General features: G+C 37.7%; 1 protein-coding gene across 1 annotated transcript in view; it reads left to right on the top strand.

Moving 5' to 3' along the window:
• Window positions 1-13,947, top strand: part of LOC149261480 (pentatricopeptide repeat-containing protein At4g13650-like) — a 42,526-nt gene extending 28,579 nt beyond the window's left edge. Inside the window, exon 3 of the mRNA XM_089422319.1 lies at window positions 11,808-13,947. Within this exon, the coding sequence (XP_089278445.1) occupies window positions 11,808-13,436 (1,629 nt within the window). The 3' untranslated portion in view covers window positions 13,437-13,947. The remainder of the gene's footprint in view (window positions 1-11,807) is intronic.
• Window positions 13,948-16,289: the final 2,342 nt, after the last annotated feature.

Raw genomic sequence — 16,289 nt, 5'->3', positions numbered from 1 at the left:
AAGAAAGAACAACGAGGGGTGAGCATATGGAGTTGGGTTACACTTTTTAGCAAGAGAGGACACATTTTGGGTGAAAAAAAAAAGCTTGATCAAGCCATTTTAAGCGCTCGATAGAGCAATATTTGAGCCCTCAATCGAGTTGTTTAAGGGCTTAATCAATGTAACCTGAGGTTATCTAAGAGCTCGATTAAGCCAGTGAGAAATAGGCTTGATCAAGCCATGCTTTTGAAATTTCCCGCCAATACAAATTGGGCATGGAATTAAAAAAAGTGGCTCAATCGAGCCTTAAAGCTAGATATAGCTATAGGCTAGATCTATTATTAAAGCTAGATCGAGCCTTAAAGTTAGATCAAGTGATAGGCTAGATCGATCTTTAAAACTAGATCGAGACTTTATTTAACCATGTTAAGTGCTTGATTGGGGGTTTCTTAAATCCTCGATTGAGCTATTTGAATTTGAAAATCAAGCGCTCAATCAAATGTTTTAAGTGCTCGATCGAGCTCCTAAGGTCCTAAAAATCACATCTTTAGCACCGCTTTTGCAGATTTCTATGTAACCCCATTTGTACCCTAGTGGATTTAGGGGAAAATTTGTCCTTATGTGGCAGAGTTGATCATGTTGGATTCGTGAAAGAATCTTCTATCCAATAGCATATGAGTTTGACACTTTTAGATTCATATGATATTTTTCATATAATTTCTTTAAACATAATGCTTGAATTTTTTTTGCACAATTTCAAAGGAGCTGAATAAAAAATCAATAACATAAAATATACACAACAATTTTTTTTTTCAAAATATACCACTATCTTCATTTATGAGTCCTCTTCCAAAGGTAACTCTTGGTTTTTCAAATTATTTAGGGTACTCTTGGTTTGTCAAATGATTTAAAGAGTTGAAAAAAATATTATGCGAACACATGTCTCCAAAATGCAATTGAAATATTACTTCGCTAACTTTGAAAAATAATAAAAATATATTTTTACATAAAAAAAAAAAATTAATATGAAAAACTTAGTTCTCTCAATATAAATTATGCTCATATATATATATATATATATATATATATATATATATATATATATATATATATATATATGAGCATGATTTATATATATATACATATATATATATATATATATATATACATATATATATATATATATATATATGTATATATTTTAATTACACATTTTAGACTAAGTTATGCTATGTGAACACACACATACTTTTTAAGATGTGTGAAAATTTGCGAGGACAAGTATTGTATTTAATGGAAAATTAAGGGATTGTACACTAATTTTTTTTGAAAAAAATATCACTAGGACAACAACATAATTCTCCACATATTGTCTTTTAACTCCGAATCAAAATTCACAATGATTATATTAATTTTGAGGGCTTCAATTCGATAAAAGAGGAAAAACTTGAATTCGCATCGCTACATTTGGCCCAAAAGTGTAACCCATCTTCATGATTTCACCTCGAGGTGTAATTGTACAATTATGCTCATTAGATGTTCGAGCATTGAAATCATCCATTTCTCCAAATATCCAAAGAGTGTTAGACAATCATTCCAAGGTATTTGAGACTCTCAAATATCCCCCATCTACTCGTGATCATGATCACACCATTCACTTAATTCCAGGAAGTGTTCCTCCAAACGTCAAACGTTATAGATATCACTGTGCCCAAAAGAGTGAAATTGAATGTATGGTTGTAGAAATGTTAGAGATAGGTACAATTCAACCTAGCTAATTTTTTTTCTCTTCTCCAATAGTATTGGTGTACAAGAAGGATGGATCATGGCATATGTGTCTGGATTATAGAGAGCTCAATAAGTTCATTATTAAAGAAAAATTTCTCATTCCTGTCATTGATGAATTGTTGGATGAATTACATGGAACAATTTACTTCACCAAGTTGGATCTTCATTCTAGATATCATCAAATTAGAATGAAGATAGAAGATATTCCAAAAACAACATTCATAACTCATGAAGGTCATTATGAATTTTTGGTCATGACTTTTGGCCTTACTAATACACCTTCCACATTTCAAGGTTTGATGAATTTCAATTTCAAACATTTTTATTAGAAAATTTGTGTTTTTATGATATATTAATCTACAACAATTCTTGGAAAGATCATCTTCAACATGTTGACAAGGTGCTTAAACTATTGGAGGAGAAACAATTGTATTTAAAACCCTCGAAATGTTTCTTTGGGGTACAAGAGGTGGAATATTTGGGCTAGCTTGTATCTCATGAGGGCGTTAAGGCAAACCCTAACAAAATTAAAGCCATAAAGGAATGGAAAATCTCCACAACCCTAGAGCATATTCGAGGATTTCTCAGGTTGATAGGGTATTATCGCAAGTTTGTTAAGAATTATGGGAAAATAAAACACCTCTAACATTACTGAAGAACGATGCATTTTTATGGAATCTAGAAGCAACTAAGGCCTTCGAACATCTTAAAGAGGCAGTATGCCAAGCTCCGATCTTAGCTTCACCAAACTTCACAAAAACCTTTATTAAGGAATGTGTTGCCTGAGGAAATGGAATTAATGTTGTTTTAGTGCAAGAAGGAAGACCCATTTCTTTTGAGAGTCGTCCAATCAAGGGAAAATATTTACATAAACCTACTTATCAAAAGGAAATGTTGGAAATACTACATGCCCTGAAGCAATGATGCCCTTACTTAATGGGAAGACACTTCAAGATAAAAACATATCATGATAGTCTTAAATACTTTTTGGAATAAAGAGTATATTCAAAAGAGAAATGGGTCACAAAGATGTTGAGTTATGACTTTGATACCATATACAAAAAAGGGAAGCAAAATGTTGTTGCAGATACACTCTCAAGAAGGGATGGGGATGTGGAAACATTACTCTGTGCCATTTCTATTATCCAACCTAATTGGATAACTAAAGCAAGGGATAAATGGAAGAATGACAAAGAGGTGTGGGAACTCATTCAAAATTTGCAGCAATATCCCAATACACCTTATACATTTATCTGGAAAAATGATTCATTATGGTACACAGATCACTTATATCTATGTAAGAACTCCCAACTCAAACAAAAGATTCTTTTGGAATTGAACACCTCTCCTTTAGTAGGGCACTCAAGATTTTTAACTTACCATAGGGTCAAGAAGGAGTTTTTATGGGATGGCCTTAAATATGATATTTAGAAGTTTGTGGCAGAATGTTTGGTATGCTACCAAAATAAAGTTGAGACAATTAAGACCCCAAGTCCGTTACAACCTTTAACCATTCCAAGTTAGTGTTAGGAGGAGGTCTTAATGGATTTTATCATAGGTTTACCCAAGTCCGAAGGAAAGAGTGTCATCATGGTGGTAGTTGATAGACTTACTGAGTATGCACACTTTTGTTCACTATCTCATCCTTTCAATGCTAATACGGTCCCTACTGCATTTATGGAAATAGCTCAAAAAATACATGGAAACCCAAAGATTATTGTAAGTGACAGAGATCTCATTTTCACTAGAAATTTTTGGACATAATTATTTTCTTGTCTTCGTACTCAATTAGCTCATAGCTCATCTTATCATCCTCAATCTGACAAGCAAACTGAGATAGTGAACAAATGTTTGGAATAATATCTTCGTTGTTTTGTATCTGATAAACAAATGCAATGGGTCAAGTGGTTACCTCTGAGAAATTGGTGGTATAACACTTCCTTCCATACTGCAGCAAAAATGACACCATTTATGGCACTTTATGGATATCATCCACTGTCCATCACATCGTCTTTAATATAAAATTCTAAGCTTCAAGTAGTGGAAGATCACATCGAGTATCAACAACAAGTTCTCCAACTGTTAAAGGATAACATGACTCTAGTGCAAAATCAACTGGAACAACAAGAATATCAACATCACAATGAAAGAAGTTTTGAAGTAGGTGATTAGGTACTTTTATGGTTACAACCATACAAACAAATGCCCTTCAAGCAAGTTAAGAAGGATAATAAATTATCACCCAAGTACTATGATCCTTACAAGGTGTTTCAAAAGATTGGTACTATGGCATACAAATTGGAATTTCCTGCATCTTCTTGAGTACACCCAATTTTCCATGTTTCATGCCTAAAGAAAGTTATAGGTGACAAGCTCCCAATTCAAACAATATTGCCAAAACTTGACAATGAAGGAAAAAACATATTGGAGCTTGAAGCAATCACAAAAACAAGAACCTGACAGCGACGAAATCGATCAATTTCAAAGTATCTCATTAAGTGGAAGAATTTACCTACTGGAGATTCCACACGGGAGGATGAGTATTTTAAACAAAAACATCCATAACTACTCAAGCATTGAGGACAACACTTTTTGAATGGGAGGGGCATGATAGGTCTCTATAATACTAGTGTAGCCCCCATATTTCTATTGTTGTGCCCCATGTAGCCCCTATATTGTTATTGTTGTGCCTCATAGAAGCTCATTATTGTTATTGTTGTGTCTTACATTATTATTGTTATGTAGGCCCTGATTATATTGTGACTCTTTAGGCTCCTATATATACCAAGAAGGCATTTTCATTTGTATTAACCAAGAATTGTTCATTTTATGTGATGTACAAGGAGGTTTCCCCCTCGAAGAGGATTATTTTCAAGTCGTTGATCCGGTAGAAGACAAATAATCAAATTTGATAAGAGAATAATAAATAGTAACTACAAAAGTTCGCATGGTATCAGAGTTTGAATTCTTCAAATTTATTTGGGTGTCACTTATTTCTAAAGGTTTAAATGGCCTCAACAGGATAGATGGAGCCTCAAACTTTGGTGTTTGGAAAGCCATAATTTCCATGTTGTTAGAGGAAAATGGTCTCAAGGAATATGCAACCAGTGTGATAGTTGTTCCAATGGATCGAACATAGCTTTCAACATACCATAAGGAAGATGTAAAACCATGAAGAATAATCCTTGATGGAGTCAAGGACCATATAGTTTCTCATATTGTTGAGTTGGATACAACAAAGAAAATGTGGCACACTATTTTGAAACTGTTCGAGGATGCTACCACTAATAGGAAGCTATTTCTCATAGAAAAGATGAGGAATACCAAAATGCACAAGGGTGAATACGTTACAATCTACCCCACCAGACTTAGATTGGAAAAGGATGAGTTAGCTACATTGGGAGATAAACTAGTTAATGACGAAATGGTGTGTATAGCCCTGAATGGATTTACAAAGAAGTGAGATGTCTTTGTTCAATTCATTAATGGATGAGACACCTTACCAGGTTGGGATTGATTATGGAGCAATTTCACCTAGGAGGATCTGAGACTTAGTGTTGTAAGTGGCAGTAACAGTAAGAATCAAAATAGTGAGGAGCAGTAGGAGAATGTGGCTCTAGCTGGAAAAGGAAAAAAAAAGAAAGGGCCAAGCAAGGGACCGAACCGAAAAGGTGAAAAGAAGAAGAAGGACCTTTCTAAGGTCAAATTCTATGGTTTTCATGAGTTCAGACACTATGTCAGCAATTATCCAAAGAGGAAGAAGACTAAGAAGAAGGGAAAGAAGCATAAAACAACTTCAGCAAGTGCAGATGAGCTCTCTAGTAGGTTGGATCAAGAATTCACACTTATTGCTTGCCTATCTAGCTCAACCTCATAGGGACTCTATTATATAGATAGTGGAGCGTCATTTCATATAATAGGATTTAAAGAGTACTTCTCCAAATATAAGGAGGAGGACATCAGATTCCAAGTTCAAATGGGGAACAAGTCTAAATGAAACCTAGTTGTAAGAGGGACTGTTATGTTTTATAGGGAGAATGATAAGTCGATTCCTATTCATGCCATGTTGCATGTGCCAAGCTTGGGTATGAACTTGATTTATATATCTATCCTTCGCGATAAAGGGTATGATTTATTATTTAGAGGGGAATAGGTGCTGATTAGGCACACATATTGGAGATCACCTATAGTGATTAGAGTTAGGAGTAGCCGATTGTACAAGTTGTAGATGGATACTCCTAAGACTCTAGTTAGTAGTAGTAATCTGAGAGATCAAGGGGAGCTATGGCATAGGATTATTTTCCATATACATCATGGAGCACTTAGATTTCTTTGTGAGATGATGATAGGTGTTCCAGTGGTGAGCACAAAGCATGACAGTGTTTGCAAAGGATGTGTATTGGGGAAGTTTGCGAAAACAACTTTTCAAAGGAGTGACATGAGATCAAAGGGTATTTTTGACTTAGTGCATTCAGATATATGTGGGCCCATGTCGACAAAGTCTCTCAAGGGATACAAGTACTTCACTACTTTTATCGATGATTTCTCCAGGAAGACTTGGATATACTTCTTGAAGACCAAGGATGAGGTCTTCAGTCACTTTTAGGATTTCAAACTCTAGTTGAGAATGCAATAGGAAGGAAGATCAAGGTTCTTCAATTAGACAATGGAGATGAGTACACATGAAAGGAGTTCCAAGAGTTCTATACTAGGGTAGGAATCAAGAGAGAGTGGACGATTCCTTACAACCCATTGCAAAATGGGGTTCTTGAGAGGAAGAATCATTATATATCATAGGCAACAAGAGCTATGTTGTATGGCCAGGATCTACCTCGCTACTTATGGGTAGAGGCATGTAGTACGATAGTTTATATACAAAAAAAGGTTCCAGATAAAGCATTGGGAAAGATGACACTTGAAGGGGAAGGCTAGGTGTCAGTCATTTCAGGATATTTGGCACCCTAGCATATTGTCACATTCCATGAGACATGCGTTCAAACTTTAGATAATACTGCAGAGATAGGGTACTTCGGTGGGTACATCGAGACCTCCAAGGCATATCGAATTTCCGTTCTAGGGGCCAGACAAATTATAGTTAGGAGAGATGTCAAGCTCCTAGAGAACAAGGCATACGCGAGGTCCAAAGATATGCTAGCAGTTGATGATCAAAGTGAGCAACCAACATAAGCTCCTAGAGTTGAGTAGTAGGATCAAGGGCAACAAAGCACAAGTATCATGACCAGTACGAGCACAAGCTCAAGTGCAGGTGTTCCTAAAACTTCATAGAGTATGGAGCATGTGCATTTGCGCATCAAGCCCAAGAAGAGCTCCTTGTGGATTGGGTCATCTGCCAAGTTGGCACTTCAATATTATGGGCCTTTTGAGATCCTAGAGAGGATTGGGCCAGTGACCTACATAATTGCACTGCCGCAAATAGTGAAAGTCTATGATGTTTTCCATGTTTCATTTCTTAAGAGATATGTGAAAGATGTTGATCATGTGATTGATTGGTCTGTATTGTAGGTGGAATGAGAGGGAAAGTTCTAGGCAGAGCCACAATGAAAATTGTATCAGAAACAACTCATGCTTTGGAACAGAGCAATAGAACAAGTTAAAGTGTAATGGAAGCACTTTGGGTTCAATGAAGTTACATGGGAGATGGATGATCAGATGTGGGCTTTGTATCCTTCCTTATTTCCCGATTGAGCAAATGTGTTGATTATATGAATTTTTTCAATATATATATATATTTCATTGTAAATACCGCATCGAGTTGTGTTGTAAAGCTCCAATAAGCGACATGTTTGTCATGTTTGTCATGGTTTTCAACAATTGTCATTGTAAATACTGCATCGAGCTATATTATAAAGCTCCATGGGTAGTATGTTTTGTTGGTCTATGTGTCATTGAACACCGAAGACGGTGTTTCCACAAGGGGGAGGGGTTTGTAACAACCCCTGGTTGATTTTCCAAGTAAATAAAATAAGACCAAGGTCATGGGACACGTATTCCAAGCTAAATGGTGGGTAAATATTATAGTGGACAACGCTTGTGATTTAATAATGGCTATCGAAATTGGAAAAAGCAAAGAGACAATAATTGACATTTAATTAAGAAAATAAAGGAAAATAGGAGAAAAGGAAGGTGAAGAGACACAAATATGCATGCAAGGGAAATTAGAGAGAAAATGAAGGAAAATGAAAGAAAAATGAGACATCAATGATAAAAAAGCATCAGAGAAACAATTGATAGCTTTTTGACAGTTTTGACTCAACACTTGTTCATTCTAGCCCTCTTACATTCTTACACACTTAGAGCATTCTTGGAGCATCCTAGCATTCACTTGGACTTGGAGAGAAGCAAGCAAAGAATAAACAAGGAATTGGAGGACAACATAAAAGAAGGTTGGATTAGTAGCTACATCTGGAGTTCATTGCAGGTAACAAGTTGCATGTGTAATTTCCTTGCTAAGATTTGGATGCATGGTACTTGCATGTGGTTCTTTGGTTATTTTGTTGTCATTGACATGGAATTTGTCTGGATTGACAATGGTTTTAGAGTTTCCTTGCCATTTCATGGATAGCCATGGTGTTGTGGGTGGCTTGTTTTTGTTTAAGCTTTGGATGGGTGATAGAATTTGAATCCCGATGAGGTGGTCTCAGGAAATTTCCAAGGGTCAATGGTGGAGATGAGATTTCTCCTGGAACTCTTGATGGATGGGTGGAGACAAGAAAATTCCTCTAGATGTAGTGAAGAAAGTTGGAGGCATGTAAGCTTGTTTCGGTGTTAGTGATTTCTGGACCGGTTAAATGAAATCACTTTGGTTGAGGGTTGAGGTGGTTTGGCTTCTAGAAGCCCTAATTGGTTCTATTTTAGTTTAACCCGTATGATCCCACATTCATGCTTGGAATATGGCATGGGGGTGATTGGTTGAAAAAGAGATTTGGTTCAACCCAATCTATGGTCGGGTGGTACGTGGAAGTCCCTGACTTGGTTGGCATTTGTATATGTTAGTATAAGCTATTTTCTTATTGTGATTGATGAGCACTTGTACTGGTTAATATGTTGATATTATGGATGATTTGTTATGGATTCTATGTTGGTTATATGCATGGTTACATGTTGTGTTCTTGCTACAGATCTTGTTCATGAATTGATAAGTGATTGAATGGTTGATGAATGCATAGGCTAACAAGTGTTGTTGTAGCTACCTTGAGAGGGTACTGTATCTTCTTGATAATTCTTTGATGAAGTTCAGAAGTTTATGATCATATATGCATTCATGACCTATAGCTTCTATGTTTACTATCTATTTGATGAAATGTGTATCATGTATTAGGTATGTTTTGGTCAAGATCTTGCTTGAGTATTGGTTGTTTAGACTTGTTATCATCATTGATTGCATTCTGGAAATTTTTGGGCACTTATGGGCAATGGCTTGAAGACTAGCTATGAAAAAGTGGCATAGATCTCACCATCTCATGCATAGAACAAGGAGATCTTGGTCATAACCGCATGCATGAAGGCTTATGGGTGTGATTGGAGCCTCATAACTGCATGCACAGTGTGTTATGGGTGCGGTTGGGGTGTCAAGCTTGTGAAAATGAGTTCCAACTCAAGGATTGATCACTAGAGGTGGTTGTCAAGCTGTTGAGTGATCTAGTGTCCCTGAGGGGTGGTAGTATGTGTTTTGGTTGTAGGCCCCACTTCCATAACTGGAACTTGGAGAACAGGTCATGTCATAATAGCACTTAACTCATGTTTACCCTGGAGAGCTTATAAAAACAGGTAACTGTGTGAGGATGTCGTTACATTACATCATTGGAAAATACTACAACTCTTGAAGGAGAGTAGACAAGATGAACTAAAGTAGGAATATTTGTAGCATAGCTTGAGAGTTGACCCCACATCAAATTCTTAAGCTAAGCTTTGTCCATGCTTAGTGATAACATGTGTGGAGAAAACATAGATACTCAAATATAACTAAAAGAAGAAATAACGAGATAGAATAATGGAACATGATATGCAACATTTATGTAGTGCAAAGAGAAACACATTTGAGGAAAATGTGACATAACTCTTCCAATGTATTTAGTTTGAAATGTCGAGATTCTGAATGCCTAACCATTCAAACCATACCACTGTGATAAATTTCTTCCACATAAATAACATGATTACCAAAAAAAAAATCAAGAACAAACTTGAGCAAAATAAATGAATGATATCATTCATAACTAACATGTTTTCCTTCACAAAGTATCAATGCAATAACATACAAGGATTAAATGCAATTTATTAGTGTTAAGAACAATTACAAACAAAATCATCTAATAAATACACAATAAGAAATGGAATATAAATCCTATAACTTTGACCTATTTATTTATTTATTTTTTTAAATAAAAAAATTAACTTATATTTTATTAATACACAAAAAAAAAATTACATATGATCCTACATTAATTAGCTAAAGCTACCCTATTGCTTTCCTTATATGGACAAAGAAAGCCAATATATATGTTTTGGCACCAACTTCAAGTGAATCATCATCTTTTATAAACAACCTTATCTTACTATTGAAGTGAAATGCTAAATTAGATTTGAAAATAATGGATTCACATGTGATGTGGATTTTCCATGAAAGTAACATATTATTACATGATCAAGAACATCCATCCATGTAATTTTTTTTTTACATAGGCATATGTCAATTATATAGCTAAGACTATGATCAAGAACATCCATCCATGTAATTTTTTTTTACATAGGCATATGTCAATTATATAGCTAAGACTATTGCAAATAGATTCCAAACTCAAAAAATCAAAATTAATGATAAGATTTGCTTTCATATTTCATATTGTTTGTAGTGATAACTCTAACAATTTCATTTTAACCGATTACATTTATTTTAACCAAACTTGCTCTAATGGAGAACCAGTCGGATTATCCACTCAGTTGAAAAAAGGAAGCCATTGGCTCAAAGAATCTTATGAGCAAAGTGATATAGTAAGGCAAAAGAAATTGCAGAATGAAACATAAATGGTATGATGAGATGGTTAATCATCCTCTAAAGAAGAGATGGAGGAGGACGGATGAAGAAACCCCTCTCGTTCACAGAAGCCTTGAGAATCTCCCTATTCCATATGACCTCGATCTTGGGGTTATACAGCGCCATCCTTTGCATGATTTTGCTAGCCCTGAAGGGCTCCCGCCTGTGAAGGCATCCTGATTCTCGACAGCGCTCCCGCCTCCATTGGCGAAAAGTAAATCACGCTGCCGTAGCCGAGCAGCTGCTCTCCCACAGGCGGTGCAGGGCAGCGAACCCGTCGAAATCCAGGCCGTTGGCTCCTACCCGAAAGAAGTCATCGAGGATGGATTCAGAGCAGGCAGCGGACAGTACATCGATACGTGGCATGCTTGTTAAGCCCTCGACAGACGTAAGCTGGGCGAGGAACCTCCCCTTAGAGAACGCCTTCTGCGGAAAGAGGAACCTCTCCTTAGAGAACGCGTTCTGCGTAGAAATTTGATAGTTGGGAGGACTTTTGAAAACAATATATCCAATTAGGAAGAATACGGCAGTAGCAATGGCGGTGCTACGGCCATTAATATCTCACAGGAGAAAGAAGAAGCTCATTGGAAATTTTGTGGCTCCGATGTTATTTCTTGGCCTTCGGAACTGCCTTCAAACAGAGGTGAACACAAACAATATCAAAACACTGTGTAAACAGGGTCGATTGAGAGAGGCAATTCGTCTTCTGGACCATCCTCTGCATCATTCTTCTTCTTCTTCTTATGTCGATGTTCTACTCGTTTGCATTGAGAAGAAAACCCTGACAGAGGGAAAACTAATCCACGCACACCTTAATCAGACGGGATTTATCTCTGAAAGGCTTCTACAACACACGCTCGTTAACATGTATTCTAAGTGCAGGAGATTGATGGACGCTCGCAGGGTTTTTGACGAGATGCCGAACCGAATGGTAACATCGTGGACTGTTATGATCGCAGCTTATACTAGACATGGGATTCCTGAGGAGGCATTGGCACTTTTCCACCAAATGCAGTCTACGGGTTTCGAACCCGATAAATATACCTTCTCCAGCGTTATCCCGGCTTGCACTAAATTGGAAGCCCTAGAAGAGGGCATGAAAATCCATGAAGGTATAGTTAGAGGCGGGTTTTTATCTGAGATCGTTGTCGGTAATGCCCTTGTAGACATGTATGCAAAATGCGGGAGTTTGGAGAAAGCACGCGATTTGTTTGACAAAATGCGCAAACGAGATGTGGTATCATGGACCACGATGATCACTGGATATGCACAGCATGGGTGGGGAGAGGAGGCCCTGAAGCTTTTCCAGAAAATGAAAACGGTGGGTGTGAAGCCCAACTTGAAAACCTTTGCTAGTATTTTGCCAGTATGCGCCAACTTGGCAGCTCTGGAACAGGGTGTGGATATCCATGAAGAGATAATTAAAAGCGGACTTCAATGCGATGTGTTTGTGGAGAGTTCCCTTGTGGACATGTATGCAAAATGTGGGAACATAGAGAAGGCACTCAATATATTCGGCAAAATGCAGAAACGAGATACCGTGTCGTGGACCGTGATAATTGGAGGGTGTGCACAGAATGGAATGGAAGAGGAGTCTCTGAGGCTTTTCTTGCAAATGAAACTTGCACGTATAAAACCTATCGCAAAAACCTTTACCAATGTTCTCCCAGCATGCGCCAATTTGGCATCTCTGGGCCAGGGCATGCAGATCCACAAGGAAACAATTAGAACTGGATTTGAGCAGGATGTTTTTGTGGCAAATGCTCTTATAGACATGTATGCAAAATGTGGGGTTATAGCAAAAGCCCAAGATGTGTTTGATAAAATGCCTCAACGAAATGTTTCCTCCTGGACATCAATGATTGCAGGATATGGAATGCATGGCTTTGGCAAGGAGGCACTGCAACTCTTTGAACAAATGGAACGCTCTGGCATAAAGCCAGACAGTGTCAGTTTACTCTGTGTTTTGACTGCATGTTGCCACGCCGGTCTTGTGGATGAGGGCCATCGATACTTCAATCTTATGAATGATATTTATCATATCACTCCTACAATGGAACACTATAGCTGCATGGTTGACCTTTTTGGCCGCTCTGGTCGCCTGGATGAAGCACAAGACTTCGTCTATAAAATGCCATTAAAACCTAATGCAACTGTGTGGAGGTGCTTGCTTAGTGCATGTAGAAAACATAACAGTATAGAACTTGGAGAATTTGCTGCAAATCACCTTTTTGAGTTGGAGCCTAAAAATGCTGCACCGTATGTGCTTCTGTCAAACATGTATGCCGTAGCTGGAAGGCGGAGAGACAATGAAAAGGTAAGGAGAATGATGAAAGACAAAGGAGTGAAAAAGACACCTGGATGCAGTTGGATTGAAGTTGATAAAAGAGTACATACCTTCTTTGTTAGTGACACATCACATCCTCAAGCTGAGGAAATATATGCACAGTTGGAGATATTGGCCCGGGAGATGAAGTCAGCAGGGTATGTTCCGGATACAAGTTTTGTGCTGCATGATGCAGAGGAACAGAAGGAAGAAATTATTTGCAAAGTGCCAACCACACTAAGAAGCTCAGAATCTTACTTAAGCTATTATAGGTGTTGGCCAGAGACTTAGTATCTTTTATCGTTTGTAGCTTTTTTCTTTCAGCATTGTTATCCCACTCCCACATTGAATTTACACTGGATGTACTTTTTAGTCTCTTTGACCTACTTTTGTGGTTCTATACCCCAAATACAGAAAGGTCTTATACATCGATTTGGCCAGGCTGAGACCTTCAATTAAGCTATTATAATTAGTAGATTAAGTCTGTCCTTTGGATAATTAATTGAGTTAATGGAAGACCTTCACGTCTCGGATGACTTGTACTCAGTTGGCTGCAACCAAGTTCATTTGCGAGGTTGTTATAGGAGAAATTATTAGGAGTGGTGCCACCCATAACATGGTAAGGATTTTGAGTGACCTTAAATAAGGTTATTTCAGAATTTAGGTGAGATATGGTTCTATTGTTTCTCTTTTTGACCTTCATAAGTTCATAGATTTCAACATGGATGAGCCATAAATGACTTAAAAATAGGGCTTAACTTAGAATAAAGTATTCACCTTTTGAGTTGGTCCATTGGGTTAGGCCGAGTGGTGGAAGTTCTGTATTGGAAAGCATTTGTCAATTAATATAGGGGCCTCGCCCAGGTTTGAAAGGTTTGAAACTCAGTTTCCCTGTCTAACGAGGCTTCTGGGCAGTTGTATTAGGCTCCGGAATATAGTGGCAATCCCACTAACTCGATCCCAAGTCTCATCGGTGACAGGCAATAGGTTTACTGATTCCCCTGATTATATATATTTAACCCACACCCAATATATCTTATTTCTGGACAAATTCATACTTAATGACTACCTCTTCATTAGCCAAGGGTTGATAAGGTTTAATGACCACTAAGGGACCACAAAGTTGATCTTAAACACCTTGCACCAACAACAATAATATACAAAGAAAAAATACTAGGTTATTTGTTTACAGGTTCCTTCATAGCCAAGGTTTGATAAGGTTTAATGACTACCAAGCGACCACAAAGGTGATCTTAAACACCTTGCACCAACAACGAGGATATACAAAGAAATACCAAGTTTCTCGTTTACACGTGCAAGTGGATATTCTTGAATGAAAACTCTAAAACTGTGGCCCCTGAAGAAATTCAAAGATAGATGAACAAAATTTAGGGACTGCAATTAGTAGAGTTCAAAAATAGCCTTCACCTACTTAAGTTTTCCCATCAAGTTCTACCTTTAGAAGAGAATGAAGTAAATTACCGTTGTCGAAAAAAATGGAAAAGAGAGTTGGCTCATCAGAGAATAGGGGGCTTTCTCTACAAAATAACCCTTAGCACTTTTCATTTGTCTATCAATACTTGTAAACTCGAGTCTCTGTCATCCACCATTTTGTAGAAGGATTGCATGCTTGGCTTTGCCCTGATGCTTGAGCGTGGCACTTAAGTTCCAGGAGGTGTGCTCCTGAGGTTCCTTGCTATGAAATTTTCAAACCCCTGGAGGTGACCCTATGACTGATTTCTGCGACTTTCAACCATATCTGAGCACGTATAAGGACGTGCAGCATAGGAAAGGATGCTGATTTCGATCTGGCAGAATTGATCTCACATGGAATGGTTTCGGTCAACAGTTGCAAGATGAGCAAAGGAATCCTTTCAATAAACGGATGGGTAGATCACATGGAATGGTTTCGGTCAACAGTTGTAAGATGAGCAAAGGAATCCTTTCAATAAACGAATGGGTAGATTTGCATTGATTTGTTTCTGTGTAACCAATATATATGGAAGATCTGAAATGAGCTGCCACAGGTCCAAATAAAAATTGGTGATTAGAGTTGAAACTCAGAAGGCACTGATTGAATGCATCAAGTGTGATATGCTAGAATTACATGTTACTGTTAGAACTGTATGGAAACAGGCATATGCTCCAGATGTATGGAACCAATAGAAAGAGCTGTCAATTGATAACCTTGAACCCCATGTAAGAATAAATGAAAGCCTGACCATTGGATAGATCCGGCCCCTTGCTATCAGTTATCAAGCGGTCCCTATAACTTCTGTTGCGACTCAAAATTCCATGTGTTCTGGGTTTGTTTCCGGCCAAGATGGATTCCCCGCAGTCTTGTGTTTTCTAACCCTGGTATTCAACAAAGGAGAAGTCTTATAAATTTGCATTCACGGTTTCCTAAAACTCCGAACCAGCAGTGTAATCCTCAATCACAGCAGACAGTCGTGCTAGTTCTGACAAAGGGTGTGCACGTTCAGAGTTGTTCATCACCATGCAAAGTAATGAGAGCTTGATGGAAGATGATCTTTTCGTGGCAGATCTTGGGGGATTTTCATTACCATGTTGCAAGTTACCTGTAGCAGCTTGGTTAACCCGTCTTGGACAGCAAGTTCTTGTACCCTTGGAGTTGTTATAAAGCCCTAAATTGTGGTCTATTACAGATAGACCTTATGGACATAACAAGGGGATAGCTCCAGCAGGTGTTTGAGCCTAATATGTACAACACCTTAGCCAAAAAGGAGATAACTTGTCTCTGGCCCTTGGAGATATGGTGAAGGATCATAGTTTGAGGATGCGGGTAGCCTGACCAGGTTGACAGCGGATTCCTGAAGAAAAATGGTACAACTAAATTGGCCTAAGTAAAGGAGAATTCCAGGCCTATTACATGGAATGACGATGAAGTTGTTGTTAGTTTTGCACAAACCCCAAGGGTAAGGCATATAAAGCACTCTACCTTTGGAATATCCATGATAAGATTGTTAGGTGGTCATATGGTCAATAATTGTTGAAGGGTGCCTTACGTTGGTAACTTTTGTCAAAAGGGGATGATTTGCATGAATTGTGGAGGACCTATTAAAATTGGTAATTAGGGTCAAATTCCACTTTGGACAGCTTATTTGATAAAGATAATCTTTGCAA

The sequence above is a fragment of the Pinus tabuliformis genome, chromosome 6, assembly GCF_031772625.1.
Source record: "Pinus tabuliformis cultivar Carrire ecotype Pingquan chromosome 6, CPIR1, whole genome shotgun sequence".
Taxonomy (NCBI): Eukaryota; Viridiplantae; Streptophyta; class Pinopsida; order Pinales; family Pinaceae; genus Pinus; species Pinus tabuliformis.
This window is presented reverse-complemented; position numbering and strand designations above follow the sequence as displayed.